We start from the raw sequence: 15,117 nt of genomic DNA, 5'->3' as shown, positions 1-15,117 counted from the left end.
CCCGAATTAGAGATCTGTCTCACAAAATACGATCTGTGAGACCGTCTCACACAAGTTTTTGTCCAAGAAATAATTATTACACCCATATACCTGCATTCTCAATAATGCTTTTAATCCTAAATAATAATAATACATTTTTAAAATTACAATATTCTATTTATATAGCTTATGTTTGCTATTATTTGGTGTACACGTGTAGGTAATTGTTAACGAAGTTCAGTAACCGAAGTCTGGATTGTCATATTTCAAAATGCAATGATTTTTAGGAAAATTGGTGTGCATAAACGTGTTGAATCTAAAAAAAAAACTCTTGTGAAACGGTCGTATAGATCAATTTTATTAGACATATATTCTATTTGGTTTCTGATATAATTTTTCTATTACAAAATAAAATTTTAAGGAAAAATTCTATGTATATAAATTAACTTTATTCAAATTACAATTGACTTTATTGTCCCAATTACTCGATCACATTACAAGTAAGTGTGAATTGCTAATATCCGATTTTTGAATAAAATAATATTCCTTGGAATTATCTAAAGCTTGTATATGGTATACAAACAACATATGACTTTCGAATTGGCGAATTTCAAATGATATTTTAGAATATTGATTTATGTAATTGAAAAAATCCGTAACATCGATTTAAAAAATATTATTAAACAATCATTTATTTTTATTATGCATTTATTTATTTATTATTATAATTTGATTATTAACTTGTAATTTCATATATTATTATTATTATCACCGCCATATCAAAAGCATGATGTCCAAATGTCACATACTCATTATATTAACACATTCAATATCTCACGTTCATTGCAATATTAAAACTCATTATTTATAGGTCTTATTGTCTACTTATCCATATTTATTTTTATCTTACATAAATAAATACATTTCAATTTTATTTACACAATTTAAATGATTATTACTTAAAACAAATATTATTATTATTTTAAAATATATTTATTACTTAAAATTAATTTATCCTATTTTACGAATGTAATTTATGTAAAATTAAAATTTTATTATTAATTTGAAATGTAGGAGCACAACATAGGAAAAAAATCACACTTGCATAAAATTAAAAAGAAACTGTCCAAAACATGTAAAATATTAATTCAAGTATTGTTGTTGTATTATGTTCAAATTTGCTCAACTAAGTCGATACGAAGTTGATGATGCACTTGACTATCACGTAATTCAGAATTTGTCCAAAGATAATCATGAAATCCTCGTTTTGAGCCTTTGACGGGTGTACGATTGTCTTCTTTATTTAGGTCTACATCTAGACTCGTATCTTGGTTGGACGAGGTTTTTCTTTGCCCCCGACTCAGAGGTCCTCGCCTTCTTCATGCCAACAAGATGATCAACGGACTATAGAATAAACATTAATGGACGACCTTTTACGATTCTCGACACTTGCTCGATATTAAATATAATGATATATATAGAGCAATGATACCCTGCACACCTGTGGGCGCCTGCCTACGTGGCACGCCCACAACCACACAAAATTTTTTATTTTGTTTTTTTTAAAAAAAGCTGACCAATCATGCACCGCCACGTAGGCGGTGCTCATGATACCCTGCACACCTGGTGTGCAGGGTAACAAATTCGTATATATATATCATTATATATATATATATATATATATATACACATCATCATTTAGTATTCTGATGGATATATTTTATTATAATTTTTTTATATATTTATATTAATTTTTTTTATATATTTATTTTAAAAATGTGTTTCGGTAATCCAGCAAACATAGGATACCAAACATTATGATGTGTTTCGGTAATCCAGCAAAATATTCTCCAAATCACATTCTAAAATAAGCTCCCTATAAATAGAGAAGTAAGCCATGCACATACCACCAATCCCCAATAAATAACAAACTTTGATTCATTAGCTCAAAAAAATGGCTAACAAGTCACTCACTTTGATTTTGGTTCTCTGCTTCGTATTCGTATTCATCTCCGCCTATGCACGTCCCTCCACCAACATGCTCCGAGGCCTAAAACCCGTAGCTACCGATACCCAAACCCCGAGTTCTAAGGACCCGGGCTCTCACTTCAACGTCGCTTTAGACCCTAAGGATCCCAAGTTTGTAGAACTTGGAAAATTTTCTATCGATGAAGAAAACAAGAAAGCCGAGTCCAAGTTGAACTTTGGTGGTGTTCTCAAGGCTGTGTACGGCAGACATGGCGATGCGCAAATGTACGCACTTGTTATCGGTGCATCGGACGCCACCGGCTCCAACGAGTACTATGCGTACGTGTCGGTCGACCAAGATTCTAAAGAACTCGTTGCCTTCATTAAAAAAAATTAAATTGATGTTGCCAAAAGTATTAATTATTTCTGTAGTATAAGTTATTGAATAATGTAATATGCATGAAGCCTTGCATGAGTTTTTTTTAATGTAAAATTCGTGCAAATAATAATTATACAATATGATATATATAAAATGTGTTTCTGTTAATTTAGAGCATTTTATATTTGTTTAGTTGTCTAACTAATTCCTTTTTCTGATTATATATTAATGTGTGTGATTATTTTATTATTGAGTAGGTCTCTTATGAAACGGTCTCACGAATATTTATCCGTGAGACGGGTCAACTCTGCCGACATTCACAATAAAAGGTAATACTCTTAGCATAAAAAGTAAAATTTTTTCATGAATAACTCAAATATGAGATCCGTCTCACAAAATACGACTCGTAAGACCGTCTCCCACAAGTTTTTGTATTTATTATTTGGTTGGCTGCTCAACGCGCTTGAGAAACAAGGAAACTGAAAAAAAAAATTGTATATTTTAACAAATATGTAATTTGTTGGAATCCTTTTTTGGGGGTTAATCACTAATCAATTGTCCTCCCCAGAGATCAATAAATTTGAAAAAAAAATGGTTATTTAACTTAAGTCTCGGTTGAAAAAGTTTGTCTGTGTGTGTATAATCTCTAAAATTATAAAAATATGATATCGTTGATTTTAATTTCTTTCCTTAGAATATATTTTATAATCATTTCTGCATCTCTTAAAAACTATTATTTTATTAAAACCTCAAAATATATTCCTGATTGCATCAAATCTTAATTCAATATATTATATTTTGAATTTTTTTGAATCTAATATTCCAAAACAAATAGCTTATCATTTATCCAAATGGACCGAATTTAGGGTTGCAAGAGAATCGAGTCAACTTGAAAAATATTTGATTCATATTTAAGATTATCGAATTTGGGCTAAACTCGAACATGCTCCAACTTTTTTTAGCCGAAGTTGAATTCAAATTATTTTGTTTGATAGGTAATGAACTTTACTATTTTATTAATATAATATAATTATATAGTAAACAAATATATTTCCAAATTTTTTAGTATTAATTTTCGACGGATAGTTTAAATATCTCACAAAACATATTCCCATGCTTCAAATCAAACTTGAACTACTACAATTAATCGAGGAAAAAAAATTAAAATTCCAAACGTTGTCAATATTACAAGTTTTCTGGTTCTATCATGTAGCCTGGTGCATATATTATGTGCTCTACGGCTCTACCAGCCAAGGTTTCGTCGATCAATCTCAAGCCTGATATTTCAGCAATTTCTTTCTAAAGTTTAAGCATCTCAATTTGTTGACCTACAACCAGTGACGGAGCCAGAAATATGGCTCTGTCCGGCCTAGAATTTTAAACTCTAGAATCTTTTAATATTTTAAATTGATCTACCCGGATTAATATCATATTATTCCAAAATTATACAAAATGTACATATAATTTTTTTTAAAAAAATTGAGCCATCCGAGCAAAAGCCCGAGTATATTAGTGTGTAACTCCGCCCTTGCCTACAACCACCTGCACAACCTCGTCAAATAATCTCCTCTCACTCTATCCTCAATTATTTCCACCATAGTTGTCTTTCAAACACCTCCCGCATCGCAAATGGCTACGATAGGGACATGGCTATCTTTCAAAGACTCCAAAATGTCTTTCTCGCTTAGATCGCACTAGAGGTATAAAAGAACATTGCGGCGAGACTGGATCATCGGAATTTCATAAATCTGACGGTCTTGCAGCGGTGACGAGACGATGTGCGGTGGAACGGGTGGTGGCCAAAATTTTCCTTATGATGGAGAGGGAAGAAAATTTTTTCTGCAAAAATATGTGTGTGAAAACTTGTCTTATTTCATATAACACTTAATGAAATATTTAGGGATAATACCCATTTTCGTCCTTATTGTTTACTGATTTTTCCATTTCAGTACCTCTTCATTATTGACTGCTTAAGTAATCCTTCATGTATTTAAAATCTTCCCGAATTGGTCCCTGTCGTTAACTAGACGTTAATATTAACGTTGACCCACATCATGTGCATGTCACGTGATCTTTTATTTAAGACGGCATTCGATTTCTCCTTAAATCAGATTATTTGCCAGCCCCCACGACAACCCTAAATCCCCAAATCAAAGAATCCTAATTCGAAACCCACGGGAAACTGGAAAAAAATTCAGCAATTCCAGATTCAATCTACTACAACATCTGCAATGGTGAAGGCTTTTCATTATTTTCCATGGTTTTGCTGTAGTTTCGCGATTAGTATGTTCGTAGCATTCTTATTTTGTGATCTTATATGTCATTTTGAAGTGGATATGAGTTGATCCTAAATCGTTAATGGAATATATATATGTATGTACTGAATCGTTAATGGCATATATATGTATGTACTGTATCTCAATATTTTTGAGTATAAATTTCGAAGGTGGGTTAGCACTATCTTTCTAATTTGTTAGGCACAACATGGTATCATAATTATAATACTTAGATTTATTTTATTTGGTGTAGTTTTATGTAATTCTCCTACATATGTATATTTACTTTTTGATTTTTTTGCGAAATTTTTTAACAGATTAGTAGAATGATCACTAATTTAGTGTGTATTTTGTTGACTTCCCTTCGTTTTCGTATGTATGATTATTTTTTCTAAATTTGAAAATTCTTATTTATTGTAGGGAAAAACATATGTTGTATTTGTTGGACGAAAACCCGGTGTTTACGACAATTGGGAGGAGGCTCAAGTGCAATTGAGTAAATAGCAGGTCTACAAGACTCTTTAAAGCCGTGTTTACAGGCCGAAAAGCACACATACAGCCTCTGAAATCTTGGCCCATCATCTTCATCAGTCAGTTTCAGAATCACAGAACCATCTTCATCGGACCATTTCAGTTCAGCACAATAATTTCTTATTCGGCTAATGTGGGGCCCTTAGCTCAAATCGTTATTACAATGCACTTTGATTAGGGTTAACTAAATACAGCGAAAAATGAGTTTAAAATTTCTTTACAATGAGCCCGAAATATTTCTTCTATAATTTAAATACTAAAAATAGTATTTAATCTCACATCATAAATATGCCCTCACGAAATCATAACCAATCATATACAAACAACTCATATTCTCGGGACATACCCCGATATATAAATACATATACATATATACTGGGAACAAAACATAAACCTCAACTCAAGTGTGACTCCCTGCAGAAGTACCCTCTCCGGTCTCCTGATATCCTGGAGTACCTGCCATTGTCCACACACAAAGACAACAACAGCCCCCCCTTGGGGGTGAGCAAAGCTCCGTATGGAACAACCATCATATATACCACAAGTATCTAAACAATGATATATGGTATGCAATGCATGTATGTCGTGGAGGTATCGGGTCAAATGCCCATCCACTGAGCACATGTCAGAATCAAACGAATCGCTATCAAATCAATGCTCGAGCTGGCACACCGGCCTCAATAAGGGATACTCGTATGATAGCGTCGACGAAGCGCCATCAAATCCCAAATCTCATATCAATCGTCGGGGCCACAAATGTCTATGTTTTAAGGGTCATGTGATACCAAACATAGCATTGTGTTCACAAACCCCAGAATCCAATCAAATCATATCAGGGTATCCAAGGATCATAGCTCAACGTGCATGTCATGTATCGATGTATGCATCAAACAATGTGTGTTAACAAAACATTTATTTTATACATCGATATTCCAATCACAATGTCATGTATGCCACATAAACTCCACAATTAAGGCATATAGACATGTATTCTCGTTCCAATCAATCAAACCAATCCAACATATATCATATAATACAGATACCTGTCGTATGTTACCCGGTCGCAACATACCTCAATTTTTCGTTTCCAGTTGATGTGGCCTGAAGATATCGGTATAATACTTTATCTACATCAATAACATACTCATTCCAATCAATAACATAATCCAAAATCATTAATATGAGTTTCAAATATAATTTGAAACTTCAAAAATTCATATTAAATCAAAATCATATCATAATTCAATTCCGACTTCAAAACTTAGTTTCTTGTCGGTTATTCTACCACATAAAGGAATCTCGACTTCAAATACATGCTATTTCAGCACTTTCATATTTAGAGGTACTGAAACTAGAAGAAAATTACCTCAAAAGGAAGCTCTCGACGCGAGGATTCCGAATATATAATTTGTTTCAAGTTTGGACAACGTTTCGAGGTGATTTCGTACGAAAGAAATCGAATTCCCTCTTTCTCTCTCGAAGCTTCAGCAAGGGATAAAGAAAATACAGGCAAAATTCATTCTTATCAGCTTTATAACGTGTGCTACAGAAGCATTCACGCATATGCGCGACCAAACTCGCGCATATGCGCGCATAGTTCTGCCCGCGCGTGCAGTTCTGCGCGGGTGCGCGCCTTGCTCTGTCCGAAACGCTATTTTAGGTTTCGAATTAGCAAAAATGGTAAATAGGAAAGTTGTAGACTATGTCTTGGCTTTCATTTGCCACTGACCTCACTCAATTTGGATATTGGATGCGAGAGTTATGCTCATTCTCCCAAACTGTGTCATTGTAGGAACTACAACACACACGATACACTTCGGGATGATTTTGCCCATATTTTCAAATGGATTTGGACAAAACTCAATTCATGAAAGTTTTAGTATTATGTATTATCTTTCCAATGAAATTGGCCTTATGTCATTTGGACCAAGACTCTGTTAATTATGCTAAAAACTGTAACATGTGTCACTTTTCTGTTGCGGTTCATCACATGTTTCAAATACAAATCAATTTCTAATACAATCTTTCATCCTCACCACCTATTTTCTCACTTTCATTGTCATGATATACATCATATACATAATCACATGACAATTTCATGAATTATCGATAATCAACATAGGATTTACGATAATACGATACACGGTCCTTACATTTCTCCCCTACTTAAAAGATTTCGTCCTCGAAATCTCGTGGCAAACATATAGTACGCCACCAATTATAGTACATATCAAAACTAAAATCAGTAAATGGATCACTATACATTGAATACAATGGAACAGGTGGAATAGAATCAAACAAGTGTGATATGATTCTCGCATCTTGCTCTCCAATTCCCATGTTGATTCTTCCACACCATATCGTGTCCATTGTACTCGAACTAAAGGAATCGATTTGTTACGTAATATCTTTTCCTTTCGATCCATAATGCGAACAGGTTGTTCAACATAGGAAAGAGAATGATCAAGTTCAACCTCGTCAGGTGCAAGCACATGTGATTGATCCGGTTCATATTTTCTCAACATAGAAACATGAAATACATCATGAATAGCAGATAAAGCTGGTGGTAATGCCAATCGATACGCAAGATCACCAACTCGATCCAGAATCTCGTATGGACCAACATATCGAGGAGATAATTTCCCTCGCATGCCGAATCGAACAGTGCCTCTAAAGGGAGATATTTTCAAAAACACTCTGTCACCTTTTTGGAATTCCAAGGGTCGTCTTCGTTTGTTCGCATAACTCGTTTGACGATCCTGAGCAGCTTTCATCCGCTGCCGAATCAACTGAACCTTATCGTTCATTTCTTGTATCATTTCAGGTCCAGTCAATTGTCTTTCACCAATTTCATCCCAGAATAATGGTGATCTACATCGTCTCCCATATAGAGCTTCAAATGGTGCCATACCAATACTCGTCTGAAAGCTATTATTATAAGAAAATTCAACTAATGGTAAGGCATTTTGCCATCCCATTCTGAAGTCCATCACAACAGCACGCAACATATCCTCTAACGTTTGAATCGTACGCTCAGTCTGGCCATCAGTTTGAGGATGATAAGCAGTACTCATAGCCAAACGCGTACCCATCGCTTCCTGAAAACTACCCCAGAATTTAGAAGCAAATCTGGGATCACGATCAGATACAATTGAGACTGGCACACCATGCAGCCTCACAACATTCTCAATGTATAAACGGGCCATTCTCTTATAAGGATAAGTCCGTTCATACGGAATGAAATGCGCAGATTTCGAAAGACGATCAATAATGACCCAAATAGCATCACAGCCCTTGGGCGAACGAGGTAAATGAGTCACAAAATCCATAGCAATATGTTCCCAATTCCATTTCGGGATTTCAAGACTATGGAGTAATCCTCCAGGTTTTATTCTCTCGGCTTTCACTTGCTGGCAGACAAGAAATTTTGAAATAAACTCAGCAATGTTCTTCTTCATACGTTTCCACCAGAATTGAGGTCTCAATGTCAAATACATCTTTCGGCCTCCAGGGTGAATATTGTATTTGCTACAATGTGCTTCTCGAAGAAGGGCATATTTCAAATCAAAATCATTAGGAACTACCAGCCGACCATTAAGTCGTAAAGAACCATCAGAAGAAATCTGAAATCCAGACTGATGTCCAGCATATACAAGTTCTTTCGACTTTTGGATCTGAGCATCGCTTCGTTGGGCCTTTCGTATTTTCGATATCAAGTTCGGCTCAATTTGCAATGCTGAGACAGTGACAGAATTCCAATTCGAGTGAAAAGTCCAACCAGAAGTACATATATCCTCATGTACCTTGGCGACACAAACAGAAGCTAACACAGAATCATGTACTTTACGACTAAGGGCATCCGCAGTAACATTCAGCGATCCAGGGTGATATTGAATCTCACAATCAAAATCCTTCAGGAGATCCATCCACCTGCGTTGCCTCATATTCAAATCAGATTGAGAAAAGAGATATTTCAGACTCTTATGGTCCGAATAGATAACAAACTTTTCTCCGTACAAGTAATGTCGCCAAATCTTCAAAGCAAACACAATGACGGCCAATTCGAGATCATGAACAGGATAACGTGTTTCATGAGATTTCAATTGACGAGACGCATAAGCAACCACTTTGCCATGTTGCATCAGAACACAGCCCAAACCTTTACCAGACGCATCTGTACATACCACAAATCCTCCGGTACCTGAGGGAATAGTAAGCACATGTGCTGTGGTTAATCTCGTCTTTAATTCAAGAAAACTAGCTTCACATTCATCTGACCAAATGAATCGCTGATTCTTCTGTGTTAGTTGAGTAATAGGTTTAGTTATTTTCGAAAATCCTTCAATAAAACGACGATAATATCCAGCCAAACCCATGAAGCTACGGATCTCAGGAACATTCGTAGGTCTCGGCCAATTCAATACAGCTTCTACCTTCGCAGGATCAACAGATATGCCATGTCTCAAAATGACGTGGCCCAAAAAATACCACCTTGTCCATCCAAAATTCGCATTTGGACAATTTGGCATATAAATGACTAATACGAAGAGTTTGAAGTACCAGTCTCAATTGTTCAGCATGCTCCTTTTTCGATTTCGAATACACAGGAATATCATCGATAAACACAATAACGAACTGGTCAAGATAATCTCGGAAGACACGATTCATTAAATCCATAAAAACAGCAGGAGCATTCGTGAGACCGAAAGGCATAACCAAGAATTCATAATGGCCATACCTCGTACGAAAAGCAGTTTTGGGCACATCTTCGTCTCGAACTCGTACTTGATGATACCCAGAACGAAGATCAATTTTCGAGTATACAGAAGTACCTTGAAGTTGATCAAACAAATCATCAATACGAGGAAGTGGGTACTTGTTTTTCACAGTAGCCTGATCAGTTGTCTATAGTCGATACACATTCGCCTAGTACCATCTTTCTTTCGAAAAAATAAAACTGGAGCTCCCCAAGGTGATACACTCGGTCGAATATATCCCTTATTGAGAAGATCCTGTAATTGTTCTTTCAATTCTTTCAATTCCAGAGGTGCCATGCGATAGGGAGCTTTAGATATGGGAGCAGTCCCCGGCATAAGATCAATACTAAACTCAACTTCTCGATGAGGAGGAAAATCAGGAATCTCATCGGGAAATACATCTGGAAACTCTTTCGCAACAGGAATCTCAGATAAAGAAGGTTCCTTTTTAGAGACATCAATAGCGTCGATAAGATAACCCTCATCTCCGCTAGTCAGAAGTCGAGACATTTCTAAGGAAGATACCAATGGAATTTTGGCTTGGGAACCCTTGCCATAAAAATTCCACTTGGGTCCATCAATCGGTCGAAATCGAACCACTCCATGACAACAATCAACAATAGCTCGATTTGTCGTCAAGATATCCATGCCAACAATACAATCAAAGTCATGCATTGGGAGGACAATCAAATTCAGAAATACCATATTATCCTCATATATCAATACACAATTATGCACAACTTTCCCAGACAAAATAATCTTCCCTGCTGGCGTGGCTATCGACAAAGTATCATACAACGGGGTACACTCAATATCATGAGATGCAACCAAGGCATGAGATATGAATGAATGAGATGCTCCTGTATCAAATAAAACACGTGCAGGATAATCGCAAAGCATGCAAATACCTGCAATCACGCCACCAGGAGCTTCTCTCGCCTGATCCTCGGTCATGGCGTACACTCTCACTTGAGGAGGAACTTGGGCACTCTGACCACCCTGTCCTCGATATCGTGGGACACTCGACTGCTGGAAGGATGGAGCATGAACAGTAGGTTTCATCATACTGGGGCCACCTCTAAATCCTCCAAGTCGTACCCCTGTTTAGACATACTCGAGAGAAATGGCCTTCCTGCCCACACTGATAACAAGTACCAAACATACCTCGACACTGCTCGATAGTATGTTTACCCCCACAATGGCTACAATAAGGAACAATCACAGGACTCCTTCTCTGGGATCCACTAGAACTCGAAGAAGACGAAGAAACTGAATCGGTCTTCTTGAACTTCTTACCTCTCGGCTGCAAAGTAGGCTGCTGAGCTGACACTAGAGGTGGAGGAGTATACTGTGGACCTCCTCGCCTAAGTCCAACCTCGGCTGCCTTGGCTCGTTCAATTGCCTCTGCGTAGCTGGTAGGCAATCCAGAAACAACATAAGTATATATAGCAGGATGCAATCCATTCACAAACCTGTTATATTTTGCCTTCGCATTCTCAGCTACGTGAGGTGCATACTTCAATAGAGTAGAAAATTTTGAAGCATATTCTGCAACAGTCATCGTTCCCTGCTGCAGATTATTAAATTCATTCTCCTGAGCAGTATAATAAGAAGGAAGGGAATACTGCTCCAAAAACTGGGCCTTGAAGACATCCCATGTGACTTCAATTCCGGCCTCTTTCAATCCAATCTCAGCGGCTTCCCACCAAGATTTTGCTCGGTCTTTCAATTGATACAAAGCAAGTTTCAATCTCCGAGCCTTGGAATACTCAACAATATTAAACAAGTGCTCGATATCTTTCAACCAGGCCTCTGCTCTTTCAGCACTCTCAGTGCCAAAGAACCTTGGTGGTTTCAAATCCTGGAATCGAGCCATCACTACATCCATGGACAATCCTTCAAATTGTCCAACTATCCTCTCAGTACTGCTACTCGCAGTTTCATTTGTGGGATCCATCTACAATCAAAATATGAATATCACAAATCCATATCAATTTCACATCATTATCATCTCATATCATCAATCTCATCAATAACTTACTCAAATCAAATCAAGTAAGAGCAAGTAATACAAATAGATCAAACACAAGCGCACAATTCATTTGTGCCTATTCAAGTGTACACAAGACTCAATCGAGCATTCCCAGCTATGCTCTGATACCACTCTGTATGGGGCTCTTAGCTCCTAATCGTTATTACAATGCACTTTGATTTGGGTTAACTAAATACAGCGGAAAACGAGTTTAAAATTTTTTTACAATGAGCCCGAAATATTTCTTCTATAATTTAAATACTAAAAATAGTATTTAATTTCACATCATAAACATGCCCACACGAAATCATAACCAATCATATACAAACAACTCATATTCTCGGGACATGCCCGGTATATAAATACACACATATATACTGGGAACAAAACATAAACATCAAATCAACTGTGACTCCCTCCAGAAGTACCCTCTCCAGTCTCCTGATATCCTGGAGTACCTGCCATTGTCCACACACAAAGACAACAACAGCCCCCCTTGGGGTGAGCAAAGCTCCGTATGGAACAACCATCATATATACCACAAGTATCTAAACAATGATATATGGTATGCAATGCATGTATGTCGTGGAGGTATCGGGTCAAATGCCCATCCACTGAGCACATGTCAGAATCAAACGAATCGCTATCAAATCAATGCTCGATCTAGCACACCGGCCTCAATAAGGGATACTCGTATGATAGCATCGACGAAGCGCCATCAAATCCCAAATCTCATATCAATCGTCGGGGCCACAAATGTCTATGTTTTAAGGGTCATGTAATACCAAACATAGCATTGTGTTCACAAACCCCAGAATCCAATCAAATCATATCAGGGTATCCAAGGATCATAGCTCAACGTGCATGTCATGTATCGATGTATGCATCAAACAATGTGTGTTAACAAAACATTTATTTTATACATCGATATTCCAATCACAATGTCATGTATGCCACATAAACTCCACAATTAAGGCATATAGACATGTATTCTCGTTCCAATCAATCAAACTAATCCAACATATATCATATAATACTGATACATGTCGTATGTTACCCGGTCGCAACATACCTCAATTCTTCGTTTCCAGTTGATGTAGCCTGAAGATATCGGTATAATACTTTATCTACATCAATAACATACTCATTCCAATCAATAACATAATCCAAAATCATTAATATGAGTTTCAAATATCATTTGAAATTTCAAAAATTCATATTAAATCAAAATCATATCATAATTCAATTCCGACTTCAAAACTTAGTTTCTTGTCGGTTATTCTACCACATATAGAAATCTTGACTTCAAATACATGCTATTTCAGCACTTTCATATTTAGAGGTACTGAAACTAGAAGAAAATTACCTCAAAAGGAAGCTCTCGACGCGAGGATTCCGAATATATAATTTGTTTCAAGTTTGGACAACGTTTCGAGGTGATTTCGTACGAAAGAAATCGAATTCCCTCTTTCTCTCTCGAAGCTTCAGCAAGGGATAAAGAAAATAAAGGCAAAATTCATTCTTATCAGCTTTATAACGTGTGCTACAGAAGCATTCGCGCATATGCGTGACCAAACTCGCGCATATGCGCGCATAGTTCTGCCCGCGCGTGCAGTTCTGCCCGCGCGTGCAGTTTTGCGCGGGTGCGCGCCTTGCTTTGTCCGAAACGCTATTTTAGGTTTCGAATTAGCAAAAATGGTAAACAGGAAAGTTGTAGACTATGTCTTGGCTTTCATTTGCCACTGACCTCACTCAATTTGGATATTGCATGCGAGAGTTATGCTCATTCTCCCAAACTGTGTCATTGTAGGAACTACAACGCACACGATACATTTCGGGATGATTTTGCCAATATTTCCAAATGGATTTGGACAAAACTCAAAACATAAAAGTTTTAGTATTATGTATTATCTTTTCAAAGAAATTGGCCTCATGTCATTTGGACCAATACTCTGTTAATTATGCTAAAAACCGTAACATGTGTCACTTTTCTGTTGCGGTTCATCACATGTTTCAAATACAAATCAATTTCTAATACAATCTTTCATCCTCACCACCTATTTTCTCACTTTCATTGTCATGATATACATCATATACATAATCACATGACAATTTCATGAATTATCGATAATCAACATAGGATTTACGATAATACGATACACGGTCCTTACAGCTAAATTGTTCCGCTATGCTACCATCAACTAGCTTCAATGCTTTTTTGCGACCCAAATAAGTTTGTTTATATGTGAGGGCTACATTCAACGTAGATTTAACCTCTTCTCTAAACTCTCTGGTACCTAACTTAGGATTTGATTTCAATTTATTCACGAAAGTTTCACCTAACCAGCTTGACTTGATGATTTTGTTCTTAACATTCCAATAGCAGTTTTTGTGCTCAGATTCAAAAGTCTTTATCTGCGAGCAACTGTCCTTACTCATTGGTGACACATGAATAACCCATTCACATCCTTCATTTTTGCACACGCCTCGAAGCCTACTTTTGTCATTCTTCACAAAGTTAACTATCATCCCTCGTCTGATACAATGACTTTCTATAGCAAACTTTGCCTCTTTTTTTGAATCAAATATCATACCAAGCTTCAAATCAGGATTTTCCGAATATTCATACATTTGGAATTTTTGTGGATCTTCCTCTTCAGAATCAAATGCACTCTCTAACTCATCACTTTTTGCACAATCATCATCTCCTTCATCACCTTGCATTCTTTCAAACAAATCATTGGAAATATCACCATCAATGACTATATTTTTCCCCTTTCCCTTATAATTTTCTTCTTCTTCGAAATCAAATTCACTATCGTTAAATTCTACATCAGCTTCACCATTGATTCCAACCCTTGTTTTCGGTTCAACTTCATTCGGTTTTTCTAAAACACAGGATGCATCTATCTGATTTATTGAAACACATTCATCATGTTCAATATAAATTTCCACTTCATAGTTTTTGGGGACATGGTTCCTAATTTCAACCACATCAGCATCACTTTCCAAATATCTACCATCGGTCAAAGATTTACCGATTTTGTGCCAAAATCTGAACCTATCTTTGTCCAGGCATCCTAATTCCTTAGCATAACCCCATAGTTCAATCAAGCCTATCTTATCCATGTCCACAAAATCAAAGAATTCAGTACTCCCACCTTTGTACATTTTCCTCTTGCGATTGGTTTCCAT

At 36.5% G+C, this 15,117-nt stretch overlaps 2 protein-coding genes across 2 annotated transcripts; one reads left to right on the top strand and one right to left on the bottom strand.

Moving 5' to 3' along the window:
* The first annotated feature begins 1,933 nt into the window (after positions 1-1,933).
* On the top strand, positions 1,934-2,344 carry LOC142538464 (uncharacterized). Its single transcript, XM_075643781.1, has one exon. The coding sequence runs from the start codon at positions 1,934-1,936 to the stop codon at positions 2,342-2,344; it is 411 nt and encodes a 136-aa protein (XP_075499896.1).
* A 420-nt stretch (positions 2,345-2,764) lies between these two features.
* On the bottom strand, positions 2,765-15,117 carry LOC142538463 (uncharacterized). Its single transcript, XM_075643780.1, has 2 exons — positions 14,094-15,117; positions 2,765-2,805 (listed from the first exon to the last, which is right to left on the bottom strand). The coding sequence occupies exons 1-2, from the start codon at positions 15,115-15,117 to the stop codon at positions 2,765-2,767; spliced, it is 1,065 nt and encodes a 354-aa protein (XP_075499895.1).

This window comes from Primulina tabacum, chromosome 3 (assembly GCF_025594145.1).
Source record: "Primulina tabacum isolate GXHZ01 chromosome 3, ASM2559414v2, whole genome shotgun sequence".
In the NCBI taxonomy this organism is placed as follows: domain Eukaryota; kingdom Viridiplantae; phylum Streptophyta; class Magnoliopsida; order Lamiales; family Gesneriaceae; genus Primulina; species Primulina tabacum.
The sequence above is the reverse complement of the archived record's forward strand: the minus strand, read 5'-3'. Positions and strand labels throughout refer to the sequence as shown.